This window comes from Cannabis sativa, chromosome X (assembly GCF_029168945.1).
Source record: "Cannabis sativa cultivar Pink pepper isolate KNU-18-1 chromosome X, ASM2916894v1, whole genome shotgun sequence".
NCBI lineage: Eukaryota > Viridiplantae > Streptophyta > Magnoliopsida > Rosales > Cannabaceae > Cannabis > Cannabis sativa.
The window spans coordinates 6,796,944-6,811,197 of NC_083610.1; the positions used below are offsets into that span (position 1 = coordinate 6,796,944).

At 28.0% G+C, this 14,254-nt stretch overlaps 5 protein-coding genes across 5 annotated transcripts; all 5 read left to right on the forward strand.

Moving 5' to 3' along the window:
* Positions 1 to 871: 871 nt before the first annotated feature.
* LOC115718453 (agamous-like MADS-box protein AGL80) lies at positions 872 to 2,070 on the forward strand. Its single transcript, XM_030647241.2, has one exon. It carries the CDS (start codon positions 936 to 938, stop codon positions 1,569 to 1,571), a length of 636 nt encoding a protein of 211 aa, XP_030503101.2. The 5' UTR covers positions 872 to 935; the 3' UTR covers positions 1,572 to 2,070.
* Positions 2,071 to 3,663: 1,593 nt separating this feature from the next.
* On the forward strand, positions 3,664 to 4,682 carry LOC115718464 (MADS-box transcription factor PHERES 1-like). Its single transcript, XM_030647252.2, has one exon. It carries the CDS (start codon positions 3,743 to 3,745, stop codon positions 4,145 to 4,147), a length of 405 nt encoding a protein of 134 aa, XP_030503112.2. The 5' UTR covers positions 3,664 to 3,742; the 3' UTR covers positions 4,148 to 4,682.
* A 452-nt stretch (positions 4,683 to 5,134) lies between these two features.
* LOC115702176 (agamous-like MADS-box protein AGL80) lies at positions 5,135 to 7,039 on the forward strand. Its single transcript, XM_030629651.2, has one exon. It carries the CDS (start codon positions 5,653 to 5,655, stop codon positions 6,367 to 6,369), a length of 717 nt encoding a protein of 238 aa, XP_030485511.1. The 5' UTR covers positions 5,135 to 5,652; the 3' UTR covers positions 6,370 to 7,039.
* Positions 7,040 to 10,624: 3,585 nt separating this feature from the next.
* Positions 10,625 to 11,002, forward strand: LOC115718475 (agamous-like MADS-box protein AGL80). Its single transcript, XM_030647264.2, has one exon. It carries the CDS (start codon positions 10,625 to 10,627, stop codon positions 11,000 to 11,002), a length of 378 nt encoding a protein of 125 aa, XP_030503124.2.
* A 1,187-nt stretch (positions 11,003 to 12,189) lies between these two features.
* Positions 12,190 to 13,637, forward strand: LOC115718482 (agamous-like MADS-box protein AGL80). The gene has a single exon (XM_061106594.1). The coding sequence runs from the start codon at positions 12,705 to 12,707 to the stop codon at positions 13,350 to 13,352; it is 648 nt and encodes a 215-aa protein (XP_060962577.1). The 5' UTR covers positions 12,190 to 12,704; the 3' UTR covers positions 13,353 to 13,637.
* The last annotated feature ends 617 nt before the right edge of the window (positions 13,638 to 14,254 follow it).

Below are 14,254 nucleotides of genomic sequence, written 5' to 3' on the forward strand. Positions count from 1 at the left end.
CTTCTATTACCAAATAATTCAAAGAAAAAAATCCTCTATATCCATTATCCATGGTCAACATAAATGAGGGTTGACTTAAATTATTTAGAGTTGATTAATACACCAAATATGATGATATAATGTATATTTTCGATAGAGTTTTTTTTTTTTTTTGAGATAAAATGCTATTATATAAACAAAGAGTTAAAATACAATAAGTATAATTGGCGGAGGAACTTCCTCCAACCATGAACATTTAGAAGACTTTTATATTTTTCAAAGGATTCATGTTATTCTTTCCAAAATAAATACTAGGTAAAACTAAATAATGGTTAATTTACTAAATATTTACTAATGTTCTTTGACTTAATAGTTACATATTTACCGTAAATACCGCTTACTAATAAGTTGGAGTTAGTATTTACATATGCGATGAAATAATTGTACTAATAGTTATAATAAATACCTAAGTTAAAATTAATACCTACAAAGTTATCGGAGAATTAATGCTTAATATAATAAATTAAAGTCCGAATTTACGAAGTTGTTGAAATCGTAACATAGAATATATTTATGTAATACTTATAATAATTAATATTCGATCACACATATATTATGTTTATTATACGTATACATTATCTAATACATTATTTTTTTTCTCTAATCTAATCTTTGGGTAGTTATGCTACAATTTTTATACATGTTCTCTAAGAGCTCATTGTTTAAACACAAACAATTAACAAAATAAATTTCTCTAGATATCAATAAATAAAAAAATTATCATATTTTCCATTTTTACATTAATACCCCTAGTAAAACACCATCATCATCTTCAATGAAAATTTGTATAAATAGAGACACAAAAAGAAAATTAGAAAGAACACAAATACACTTTGCTCTCTTTTCCATTTTGACATTTTTTTCCATCTCTCTCCCTTTTGGCTCTACCAACCACCATGACCAGAAAGAAAGTGAATATGCAATATATCACTGATGACTCTTCTCGAAAAAATACTTTCAGGAAGAGAAAAAATGGTATACTAAAAAAAGTTGAAGAGCTAAGCACATTGTGTGGTGTCGACGCATGTGCAATCATCTATGACCCAAATAGTGGTGAGCCGACAGTGTTTCCATCGACGGAAAAGGCCCATCATGTGGTAACAAATTTTTTAGCTATGTCTAAGATTGATCAAACTAAGAAGATGTTCAATCAAGAGGAGTACTTGAGGAATAGGATCGAAACGGCCAAAGAACAAGTAAGAAAACTAAAGAGAGATAATCGTGAGAAGGAGTTGATTCAAATCATGTACTCCAATCTTGAAGGTAATACAAACCTTCAAGACTTGAGTGTCGAAGATTTGAATGATCTCACCAGGCTCATTGACCAAAGCATAGAAGAAATCAACAAGAGGATTGGAGAAATAAATATTAATATCAAGCCTTCTCAGATGCCTAAGACAACAACAACAACAACACCCTTAACAACTCCAATCATAGCTGAAAATCTTGTTGGAGACCGAAATGCTACTGTGGTTGATGTTGTTGCGACTAACTTTGATAACAATAGTCGTAATAATATCTCTTTGAGTTAATAATGGGTGACACAAGTAAAATTGGCCAATCCTTAATAATAATAATCCTATGGAATTTGGCAGAAATAGACTTTTCCATTTGATAACAATTATTTGGAATAAGGATATCTCTCCATGAATCATGGTGATTATTTGTGTTTCGTATTTTTTAGATTTGTTATGTATTTTGTGTTTGGAGTTGTTTCCCTTTGGTTATGTTGTTATTGTTTGTGTTTCTTTTTAATGTTTCGTATTTTCAATTAAGTTAAATGTTGAGTATTTAAGTAATTTCTCGTTCGTTCTTGTTCTTAACTTTAATAATTTAATTTAAAATGGCATTATTATGTTTAAGAAAATGGGTTTTGTTCTGTATTAATGATTTCATGGAGATTTCTCAAACTTTCAACCTCTTTAATTATTTTTATTAATGCCAAACATCAATGAAACATATTTTATTAAATAAATTTAATCATACAAGGTCATTATTATAAGTTAAAATTCACTAAAGAAAACTATCAATTATCTCATATATGATAATATCAATTAATGTTAATTTTAATTCAGTCAAATATATATAGTAATAATAAGAATAAAAACATAAAAGTCAATTAATAGGATTTAGCCTAATGATTTATTTTATTTGAAAAAAAAATGACATGATTTTATTGTAATGTTATTTCTTGCAGATATTACCATAAAAAGATAAGGAATGAAATTAATTAACAATTTCAAAAGCATGATTTTTTTTTACAAAGAATAAGTAATTGATACACAATAAGAAAAAGAAAAAAAAAACTATTTAAAGTATTGCTACCAATAACTAAACTAAAATTTATTAAAAAAAAAAATAAAGCCAAAATAAAAGTGTTATGTAACTGAGATTTTATTTGCTATAGTTTTTTTTTTTGTTCATGTGTTACAAATATAATAAATGAATTAAATGAATATTAGTTTTTGCTTTGAAATGATTTTTTGTTTTTTTTTTCTTTTTTGAAACGGATTTTTTTGTAAGACTTTGACTAATATCATTTTTACTTATTGGAGTAACTGTAACATACAATAAATTTACCTTCACATGATTTGTATGTGAAAAAATATTGTATTAATATATATATTTATATATATACACACCATATACCATGTACTATGTATCATATGTAACAGCCCATTGTTTAGCCCACAATAACAAAAAGTAAAAATATTAGATAAAAAAATAAAAAGTAAAAATAAAAAATCTTCTACCTATTAAAATAAATTCAATCAAGAGTAATTTGTAATAAAAATACTTAAGTTTAATTTCTAGTTGTAAATAAATATCTAAATTTAATTTTTGGCAGTAATAATACATAAGTTATAATTTTGATATTTCTGAAGGTACCTAATTGTTAAGTGAAGTAAATTTTCACGTGGTAATCCCTAATTAGTCTAGGTCATTATTTTTTTTAAAAAAATTAGTTTGAATATATCAATAAGAAAATGACACGTAAATAATTACTTGAAATTTAATAGTAGGTACTTACGGAGTTCCAAAAATATAACTTAGGTATTATTACCGCAAAAAATTAAACTCAAGTATTTATTTGCAATCAAGAGTTAAACTTAAGTATTTTTACCGCAAATTACTCTTCAATTAATTACCACATTTCCTAATATTAATTAGTATAAATTAATATCAAATCACGCATATTTTATTTTAAGATTTTTAAAGTGATAACATGACTTTGATTTTTTTGTAGTGTTAATTGCTAAAAAGTTGCTAAAATTAAAATATAGTTGCTAAAAATGTACTAAAGATATCTAGGACGACTTGAGAGTGTCACTGATTTTTTAATTTAATAATTATTATCGAAAAAAATACTAACCGCTCACTCATAAAAAATATCACTTTATGTGGTGTTATTTTTAAAAACCTTAAAGAAGCCAAACGTTAAATTTAAATTAAAATATACGAGAAACAATGAAATGTATCAAAAAATACTATTTACAGTTATGCAGTTTTGAACAAAAATTGATACGTTTTAGCATATTCAACCGAAAAATACTTCTTTGTCACATATACCTAATTAAATTTGTGTATAAATAGCGGCACAAAGCAAACGATAAGAGCACACTAAAAAGAGGAAGAAAGGTTTGGTAAAGAAAGTGAGTGAGTTGAGCAAGCCTTGTGTGTTCCTTTTGGGGTGAATCTTCTAATGAGGTTCGGTAAAATTTTAAAGATGGAGCGAAGCAATAAGATGGTGAACCAAGAAGCTTTCCTTAGGAAAAAAATCAAGGAAATGAACGAGCAATTGATAAAGCTGAGGAAAGAGAATCGCGAGGAGTTAACCCAACTCCTGTACTCTAATCTATCAGGTAAGGCTAATCTTCATAACTTATCTGCTAAAGATTTGAATGATCTCATTGATATCATTGACAAGAGTTTGGAAGGTGTAAAGAAAAGGATAAAGACTATTGCTGCTAAGAATGATGACACCAGCTTGGCGACTCAAATGGCGATTGCAACTAAGGCTGAGGGTTCTACAATGAACGAGAATTTCAATAATGAAGATGGGAAAGCTAATGCCGTTATTATTACTGACAATAGCACTACAAATTAAGTATTAATTGCATAATTTTGTCAATTGGGAACAAGAATAAACTATGTTATTGTTTAAATTAATGTCATATGGTAATGGGAGTGGTAATAATATGTTTCATGTTTTAATTAAATAATGTCAATATTTTACTTTATCTTTGTCATAGGTGCTCTATGTGAAAAATATCGATAATATCAATAAAAATATTAGAAATTTGAGAGGTTCTAATTAATAATTTTTTTTGATTTTTTTTAATCTTTTACGGTGTAATATTGCTAATTTTTCCAGAGAATATCGATATATAATTGGATATTTGGTGGAAAAGTGACCTAAAAGCTACAATAAGGTTGAGTTATGGACATTACACATTTGAAAAAAAAGTTTGCATTACTCATGTAAACTCTACAAGGGACGTTAATATTTGTAAGTTTTTCTTATATTTTGAACTTCTTAAAAATTTATTTTAGTATTAGTATTTTTTTTATTTATTATTGTATATAATTCTTCAAAATATTTGTATTTTCTATAAATTTTATCATTATTTTCTTATATATGTTTTCTAAAATTATATGATATTTGTAATTAAAAAAAATTGTCACATAAAAAATATATAGAATATTTTTTTTTAAAAAAATTAATTATAGTACCAATTTTTTCATCAACAATAATATTATTTTATTTATTTTGAGCGCTTCATATAATAAAGTTTATAAAGCAATTACTATAGTGAAAAAAAAAGTTATTTTTGCAAGTAATAAATATGATATATAGTAATTATTATACAACACAGCTATATGACACAAATATGGGAAATAAAATACAAATTATACAGTAAGCATGAGCTGTCTTAGTCAAATATGGTCATAGATATCATAATTAATAAATATTTAGTAAAGTCTTTAGCCAAATAATTAATATTTATATATATCAATAAGATATCATCATGTAAATTTTATTCCTTTAAAGTTTTGTAACTGATAATTTAATGTAATAAAAATGGCCAAAAAAATGATATTTTCATCCAATTAGATAATAGGGTTTGGATTTTCTTCTATTTGTGGACAAAATAATTCCATTGAAACTTTAATTTCATTTGATTTTTTTATTTGACTTTTCTTTTTTGGTTCTCCAAGATTTCCAATTTTTTCAGATTTATTATGTAACGTTACAATTTTTTTTTTTATTACTCTTCTCTAGAAAACAAATTTACCATTAATGTTTTATTATGCCAAAATTTGAAACATGTGTTGTAACTGTCCATATAATACAAATGTAACTCTCAAATAAAAAACAATTAAATAAATAATTAGTTACCATATTCGATTGTTAACATTTATTCCTCATGAAACCCTAATACCACCTATGATTTTTGTGAATAAATAGTACCCCAAAGTGAACTAGGAAGACCACAAAAGTATTATTTGGGATATGTTTTTGTCTCCCACTTTGGCACACTAGCTAGTTTCTCTCCTTAGCTCTTGTTTTTTTTTTTCTTTTTTTCTTTTTCGGCTCAACAAGCCAAAATCATGACTAGAAAGAAGGTGAAGTTGGCTTACATCAATAACGATGCCTCTCGAAAAGCCACTTATAAGAAGAGAAAGAAGGGCCTGCTAAAAAAGGTGAGCGAGCTGAGCACATTGTGCGGTGTAGATGCGTGTGCAATCATTTATAGCCCGTATGACACTCAGCCTGAGGTGTACCCTTCTCCAGGAGGAGTACATCGTATAGTGAAAAAGTTCAAGAAGATGCCTGAGATCGAGCAGGGCAAGAAGATGATGAATCAAGAAGTTTTCCTAAAGCAAAAAATTGGAAAGGTGAGCGAGCAAATGAAGAGGCTGAAGAAAGAGAATCGTGACAGAGAGCTGAATCGACTCTTGTATGGCAATCTCTCTGGTAAGATGAATCTTCAAGGTCTAACTGTTACAGATTTGAATGATCTCACATCGCTTATTGACCAAAATTTGAAGGATATTAATAAAAGAATGGAAGAATTAGCCAAAGAAACTAAGACTGCTCGAATGGCGGCAGCTGCTGCAGCAAAAGTGCCTCCACTCATGAATAGGGAAGTAAACTCTACTTCTGCTACTACTTCTACGGCGTATAACAATAATCGTGGCGGGGGCATGCAGAGGAGGCAAGACTTAAATACACAAAATCAAGCCAATAACAATAATGCAATGAAGTTTGGGGGAAGGGATGCGATTTTTCCATTAAGGAACAACAATAACATGAACTTGAACTAAATGTTCTTTAGTTATGAGGATTATTTGTGTTTCTGAAGTTATTTGTGTTAGTTTGGTATTTTATTTTATTCTCTTGTTGTTGTTGTCCGTTAAAATTATTGTTAATTTTATTTTATGTGCCCTTTTTATGTTGTTTTAATTAAGTAATATGAGTGTTATTGGTGTTGTTATATGTAGTTTTCATTTCGATGAAGTTTTTATTTTAGTTATTTATTGTGTTATGTTATTTTTTCGGAATAATCTCGAATTTTGTTTAGATTTCATAGTTTTATTATTTTATTGTAAATTTTTATATAAAATCAAATATAATCACAAGGGCATTGTAATAAATAAATAAATAAAAATATTCTCTTTTAATTATATTTTATATTAAATAAATAAAAAATTAATATTCCCATTTTGATATAATTAAGATAATTATAATAATTAGACAACTGGATACATTTTAATGCACATATATAACAGTAATGCCAACACACACGGAGTATGGTAACATTAAATTTGAAGTTATACCTATTTAATTGATTTTGTTAAATGTAGATTAATTACCCTGTGACATATTATATTTTTGATAAATTTAATTGCTTATTCTAGTAACGGATTATATATTAAATAATTCATTGTTTATGATTGTTATAGATACATACTATACCCTCAATATATATTTACCGAAAACCAAATATAATGAGAGATTAAGTTAAAAGAAAATAATTTTCAAAAAAAAAAAAAAAGTTAAAAAAAAATAAAATTAAAAAGAGAATAACGTGAATTTTATGTGGTTTAGACGTTAATAAATTTTAATTTACAAAACAGTTTTATAAGTTTTTTACAATGAATTTTTTTACAGCTCGGATATGTAATTTTTTACTTTGTGAACTTTTTGTATGGAAGACATAATGCCATATTTATAAATACATATGCTTAATGGGCTAGACAGATCTAGGCTATACTAAGGTTTTTGTTTAACAAAACTCAGTGATGGTATAAAATATATTATTTTACATTACATTTGACCTATTGGACTTGGTACCAATTTCTTAAACTTAAAACATTGTCATATGATATAATATTGTTGACAGTGACAGAAAGAAGTGTGAGCTGTCGTTGGAAAAAATAAATGTTAGAGTAGTGGTATTTTTCTTAAAAAGGTGATTTCCTTTCTGTTGTGTGTATTTCTAAGGTTTGGTAGAAGGGACATGTCACCATATTTCTGGAGATCGTGTCAGAGTGTGCCACGTAAGTAGTTTCTGAGAGATCAACCATCCTAAATACTCTTTTAGCTTCCAATCCCGGTGACCCTTGAAGGAATCCTCGTTAAGTTCTAGCATTTCTTATCTCTTGGGTAAGTGATCGAAGATGATCCATCTTTCTAGGAACTCCAAAGATCCAGAAAGTAGAGTAGGATTCGGACTTCCTGGCTGGATCTATCTCACTTGATAGATGGGCCATTTGTTTGTCCGACTATGCCAAATTGATAGAGCATTGAAGTAATTTCGAACGCAAAGAATTGAAGGAACTTAAAGCATAAATTTAAGGCTAATTATAATTTTTGCTCCCTGAACTTTGATATGTACCAAATCATGCTTCTTGAACTTTTTTGGCTATTAAAAATTTACCCTGAACTATTGAGATTGTTGGATTTAAGGACTTTTGTCCAATTTCATTCAATTTTACCAATTCAGTCATTGTCCATGTACTAAACTATGTTCCCAGAATTTTGATATCTATCAAATTATATCTCTTGAACTTTGACATGTGTCAAATCATGCCCCTGAATTTTCATCCATATTACACTTTTGTTACTAAAATTAGACAAAAGTCTTTAAATCCAACAATTTCAATAATTCAGGGAGAAATTTTAATGGTCTTCAAAGTTTAGGGGCATAAATTGGTACAGATGGGATAAAAATTTTAATTAGCCCATATTTAATGATTTTTTTCTTAGAAAAAATAGAATTTTTTATTTGACTTTGACTAATTAACTAATGTCATTATTTTAGTAACTGTAACATACAATACATTCACGTGATTTGTTTGTGAAACACTAAGGGAAATTTGAAAAAATATGCATGAAATACCTTAAAAATTTTTCCCTAATCTAATACATTTTAAAATTTAAAAAATATGACCACTTTACAATAAACCCAAAAATACCCCTCTCATTTTCAAACCTCAACTCTCTCTCTTCCTCTATCTCTCTCGGTTGTTCTCTCACCATCTCACCCTCACCAACCCTCTTTTTTTTTTTCGTCGGATTTGGGCAAAATCTGGATTTGGGGTTTGACCAATCGACCCATCGGACCCCAAGGTCCGACCATCGACCTCTCTCTTCCCCTCTCTCTCAAATCGCAACACAAAAAATTGAGGAAGACAAAGGCCCGATAGTGGGCCCGATGGTGACCCATCGGACCCGAAGGTCCGACCATCGACCTCTTTCTTCCTCTCTCTCCAAAATCGCAAAAAAAAAAAAAATTTAAAAGACGGCCGGAGCCTGGGGTCCGATGGGTCCGATGGTCTGACCCATCGGACCCCCAAGGTCCGACCATCGACCTCCGTCTTCTTCCCTCTCTCAAATCGCAGAAAAAAAAAAGTTTCGTAGACCGGGGTTGCTCTTTCGGCCGGGGGTTGGGGTCCTGAGGGGTTGGGGTCGTGGTCGACGGGGGTGAGGGTGGTGATCGGCGTTGGGGTTGACGTGGGTGGGCCCGAGGTGGTTCGGGTGAGGGTGGGCGGTCGGGGTGAGATAGAGGGAAAGAGAGAAGAAAAGAGAGAGGGTAATGTAAATGGGGTATTTTAGGAATATTATAAAATGTGTCATATCCCACAAATATCAAATATTATGAGTTTAAAGGAAAAATTTCAAGAATATGTAAGCATAAAAAATCAAATTTCCCAACACTAATACATTAATTATATATGTATACACCATATACCATGTATCATATACCATGTACCATGTATAATATTCCTCTCCTATATATGTATGTATTATGTAACAGCCCATTGTTTAGCCCACAATAACAAAAAGTGAAAATATCAGATAAAAGAATGAAAAAGAAAATGTAAAAAATCTTCTAAAATAAGAACAAATAGGATTTATCTCCTCTAAATTATGTAGATTTTTTCCTCTTACTTTTTTCCATGTTACAAAATTTTTCCAATAATTGCAATCTGGTTATTTAATTAAATAATTTTTTAATATAAAACTAATCTAGCTCTTGTACTGCAATTATATATATTCATATAATTTATATTCACATAAGTAAATTATTTTTCTAAAAAATCAATTTAAATTGCAAATGGGGATTATTAGCAATAATTTGCATAATTTGGGAGAATTTTCACAATAAAGAAAAAATTCAAGTGACAAAAAATTATATATTTATTCTTAAAATAAATTTCATTAGTTATCATATTTTCTTAATATAATTAAATATTAATTAGTATAATTTAATATTGAGTCACATACTATATTTTATTATTTTTAAAGCAACATTGTATATGGCATTAGTATCTTACAAATAGTCAATAATACTTAATTTCAATTATTAAAGTAAGATACATAGATTCAATATTAAATTGAACCAATAATAGCAAATTTCTTTTTATAGTGTTGGGCAAACTTAAAGGTTTTAAATTAAAATAGTTGCTAAAAATGCACTTGCACTACCTAATAGTGTTTCCAATTTTTTAATTTAATAACTATTATAGAAGACTTTAACTATTCATAAGATGCCTTCCTATGTTGCTGGATATTATTGATATCTAATAATTTTTAAATTAATTTTAAACACCAAATGAAGTGTTATATTATTATATATTAGTGTAATTTTATTTTAGTTCTACATATTTTAATTTAATATGTAATTTTAAAAAAATGTTAATCACTCACTCATAAAGTGTCACTTTATGTTGTGTTGCTTTTAAACACTATAAAGAACCTAAATATTTACACTTTAAATTAAAATATATGAGATACTATATTAACATGCACCAAAATATATACCATATATAGTGATGCGGTTTTGAACAAATATTGACACGTTTCAGCAATATATAACGGAAAAATACCCTTTTATCACACATATCTAATTAAATTTATGTATAAATAGTAGCACAAAACAGACGAGAAGAGCACACTAAAAAGAGAGAAATATTTGGTAAGGAAGGTGAGCGAGTTGGTTGTGGTTGTGTTTGCAATAATCTTTGGTCGGTGAGGGTGAATCGTATTCTAACGAGGTTCAATAAGATTTTGAAGATGGAGCAGAACAACAAGATGGTGAACCAAGAAGCTTTCCTTAGGAAAAGGATCAAAGAAGTGAGCGAGCAGGTGAAAAAGCTGAGGAAAGAGAATCGCGAGAAGGAGTTAACCCAACTCATGTACTCATATTTGTCGGGTAAGGCTAATCTCGTTGGCTTATCTGTTACAGATTTAAATGATCTCGTTTGTATCATTGACAAGAATTTGGAAGAAATTAATAAGAGGATAGAGACTATTGCTGCAAAGAATAATAGCACCAACTCGATGACTCAAATGGTGGTTGCGGCTAAGACTGAGGCTTCTGCAACGAACGAGAATTTCAATGATGAAGTTGTGAAAGCTGATGCCGTTATTGACAATAATACTAAAAACTAAGTGTTAATGGCATGATTTTGCAAAATGGGAACAAGAATAAAACTATGTTATGATGGGGTTTAAAGTTTTTATAAGTTTTAATTAAATAAAGTCGGCATTTTAATTAATTTTCTGTCATAATTATGTTTAAAATAATTTCGAGTATTAGATTTTATGATTGTTCAATAAAAATATCAAAAATTTGAGTGGTTCTAATATGTTTTGAGGATTTTTTTTTTTAAATTTTTACGGAGTAATATTGCAAATTTATTTTTCTAAAAAATATCAAATAATTGGATATTTCGATAGAAAAGTGACTTATAATCCACAAAATTTTAATCAGTTGAGTCCCGACATCTTATACATTTGAGAAAATACATTTGTAAACTCTACAAGCGATGTTTAGTATTCATAAGTTGTTCTTATATTTTTAAAATAGTTTTGAACTTCTTATAAATTTTTTATTGTTACACTTTAAAATAGTTTTTTTTTCATAAAAATCCACATAGCAACTAATAGAGTAACCTAAAATATATACAACTAAAATTCATATAGCAACCCACATAAAAATAAAAGAACAACCCAAATTCATAATTCCTTTATTTATGACCTAAATATACATTATATTTATAATTTTTAAATTATTTGTTGATATCGAAAATATTTTGACTATTTCCATAAATTTATAGCACCTAATATTTTCATTAACATAAATATTTTATTTATTTTGAGTGTCTCATGTAATAAACTTTCAAAACACCAATTACTATAGTAAAAAATATATTACTTTTGCAAGTAATAATTATGATATATGGTTAAAAAAAATAAAAATTATGATATATGGTTGAAAAATAAAACTAGATAATAATAAAAAAAATATATAGTAATTATAACTCTATACTGCTATGATACACATGATAGTCATGATAATAATAAAAATTATACAGTAAGCACCAGCTGTATTAGTCAAATATAGTCATATATCATAATTATAATTAATAAATATTAGTATGTATTTAGGAAAGTATTTAGCCAAATAATTAATGATTTATTTTTATGTAGATATCTCTTCTTATATATTAAATATTCATAAAGATATCATGTAAATTTTATTCCTCTTATAACTGATAATATAATGCAATAAAAATAGCCAAAAAAGATAATAAAGTTAGGATTTTTTTCTATTTGTGGACCAATTCCATTGTACACATTAATTTTATTTGATTTTTTTCTATTTGTGGACCAATTCCATTGTACACATTAATTTTATTTGATTTTTTTATATTTGACTTTTTTTTTTCTCTCCTTTTTCTTTTTTTGCTTCTCCAAGATTTCAATTTATTTTTCATATTTATTATGTAACGTTACACAAATATTTCCTATTATTCTTCTCTAAAAAACAATTAACCATTAATGTCTTATTATGCTAAATTTTGAAACATATGTTCTAATTAGTTCTAACCGTCCTTGTATACAATGTGTAACCCACAAATAATAAAAAAGAAATTTAATTAGTTACCATATATGATTGTTAACATTTATTTCCTCATTGAAGCCCTAATACCACCTTCTCTATGTAATTTGTGAATAAATAGTTCCACAAGTGAACTAAGGAAGAGCACAAAGTATTATTTGGATATGTTGTCTCCCATTTCGGTACACTAGCTAGTTTTTTTCTTTAGCTCTTGTTTGTTTTCTTTCTTCGACTCAACAAGTCAAAACCATGACCAGAAAAAAGGTGAAGTTGGCTTACATCAACAACGACGCCTCTCGAAAAGCCACTTACAAGAAAAGAAAGAAAGGTCTGATAAAAAAGGTGAGCGAACTGAGTACATTGTGTGGTGTAGATGTGTGTGCAATCATCTATAGCCCATATAACACTCAGCCTGAGGTGTACCCTTCTCCAAGAGGAGTACACCGTATAGTGAAAAACTTCAAGACAATGCCCGAGATCGAGCAAAGCAAGAAGATGATGAACCAAGAAGTTTTCCTGAAGCAAAAAATTGGAAAGGTGAGCGAGCAAATGAAGAGGCTGAAGAAAGAGAATCGCGACAAAGAGCTGAATCGACTCTTGTATGGCAATCTCTCTGGTAAGATGAACCTTCAAGGTTTGACTGTTACAGATTTGAATGATCTTACCTCGCTTATTGACCTAAATTTGAAAGATATTAATAAAAGAATGGAAGAAATAGCCAAGGAAACTAAGAATGCTCGAACAGCGGCATCTGCTGCAGCAAAAGTGCCTCCACTCATGAATAGGGAAGTGATTGCTGCTTTTGCTACTACTTCTACAGTGTATAAGAATGATCGTGCCAGAGGCATGAGTGGACACTTAAACACTAAAAATCAAACAAAAGAAAGAATTCGATGAAGTTTGGGGGAAGAGACGTGATTTTTCCAATGGAGAACAACAACAATATAAACTTTAACTAAATATTATTTAGTCATGGCGAATATTTGTGCTAGTTTGGTATTTTATTATATTCTCTTGTTGTTGTAGTCGGTCAAAATCATTGTTAATTTATTTTATGTAGTTTTAATTAAGTAATATGAGTGTTATTGATGTCATTATTATGTAGTTTTCATTTCAATGAAGTTTTTATTTTAGTTATTTATTGTCTTATGTTGTTGCTTAGGAATAATAATAAAGGAAATTTGTAACATAAATACTATATGTTTTAAGTTTTATACACTTAAATACTATATTTTTTTTTTCGACGGACTAAATATCTTATGTTATATTTTTGTTACTTCCGTTACTACTTATATGTTAAATATACCAGAATTTAATTTATATCTGTTGATCAATTATTGGTCCATATAATTATTGTTAATTCAATATTTAAACTAATAAAATTATAATAATATAAATAATAATAATTGTCTCTCTCCTTTCGATCCCCTTCTCTGTTTACCAAACATTCACTCAAAACACTTCAACTTGACGCAATAATCAAACAAATCATACAATCAATTTCTTCAAAACTCAATGATTAAGCAAATAATAAAAACTAAAATTTCACACTTGATGCAAAAAAAAAAAAAAAAATCTTAACTTTACTAATAAAATTATATATTAATCCATAAACAAGAACACAAAAAATATGATAGTGGGAGATCTAGAGCTTGTTTGGCTGTACAGTTTAAAAACTGTTTTCTGTTTTTTAAAATTGAAAATAATTTTTAAAAACTATTAGGAGTCGTTTGTAAAAAAATTTAAAAACTATTTTTTAAAAATTGAGTTTTAAAAAACTAGAAAACGGAAAACATCAA

What these genes read in the sequence shown, in the direction of transcription:
- LOC115718453 (XM_030647241.2), top strand. Translation starts at nt 936, where the DNA reads ATGACCAGAAAGAAAGTGAATATGCAATATATCACTGATGACTCTTCT.
- LOC115718464 (XM_030647252.2), top strand. Translation starts at nt 3,743, where the DNA reads ATGAGGTTCGGTAAAATTTTAAAGATGGAGCGAAGCAATAAGATGGTG.
- LOC115702176 (XM_030629651.2), top strand. Translation starts at nt 5,653, where the DNA reads ATGACTAGAAAGAAGGTGAAGTTGGCTTACATCAATAACGATGCCTCT.
- LOC115718475 (XM_030647264.2), top strand. Translation starts at nt 10,625, where the DNA reads ATGGAGCAGAACAACAAGATGGTGAACCAAGAAGCTTTCCTTAGGAAA.
- LOC115718482 (XM_061106594.1), top strand. Translation starts at nt 12,705, where the DNA reads ATGACCAGAAAAAAGGTGAAGTTGGCTTACATCAACAACGACGCCTCT.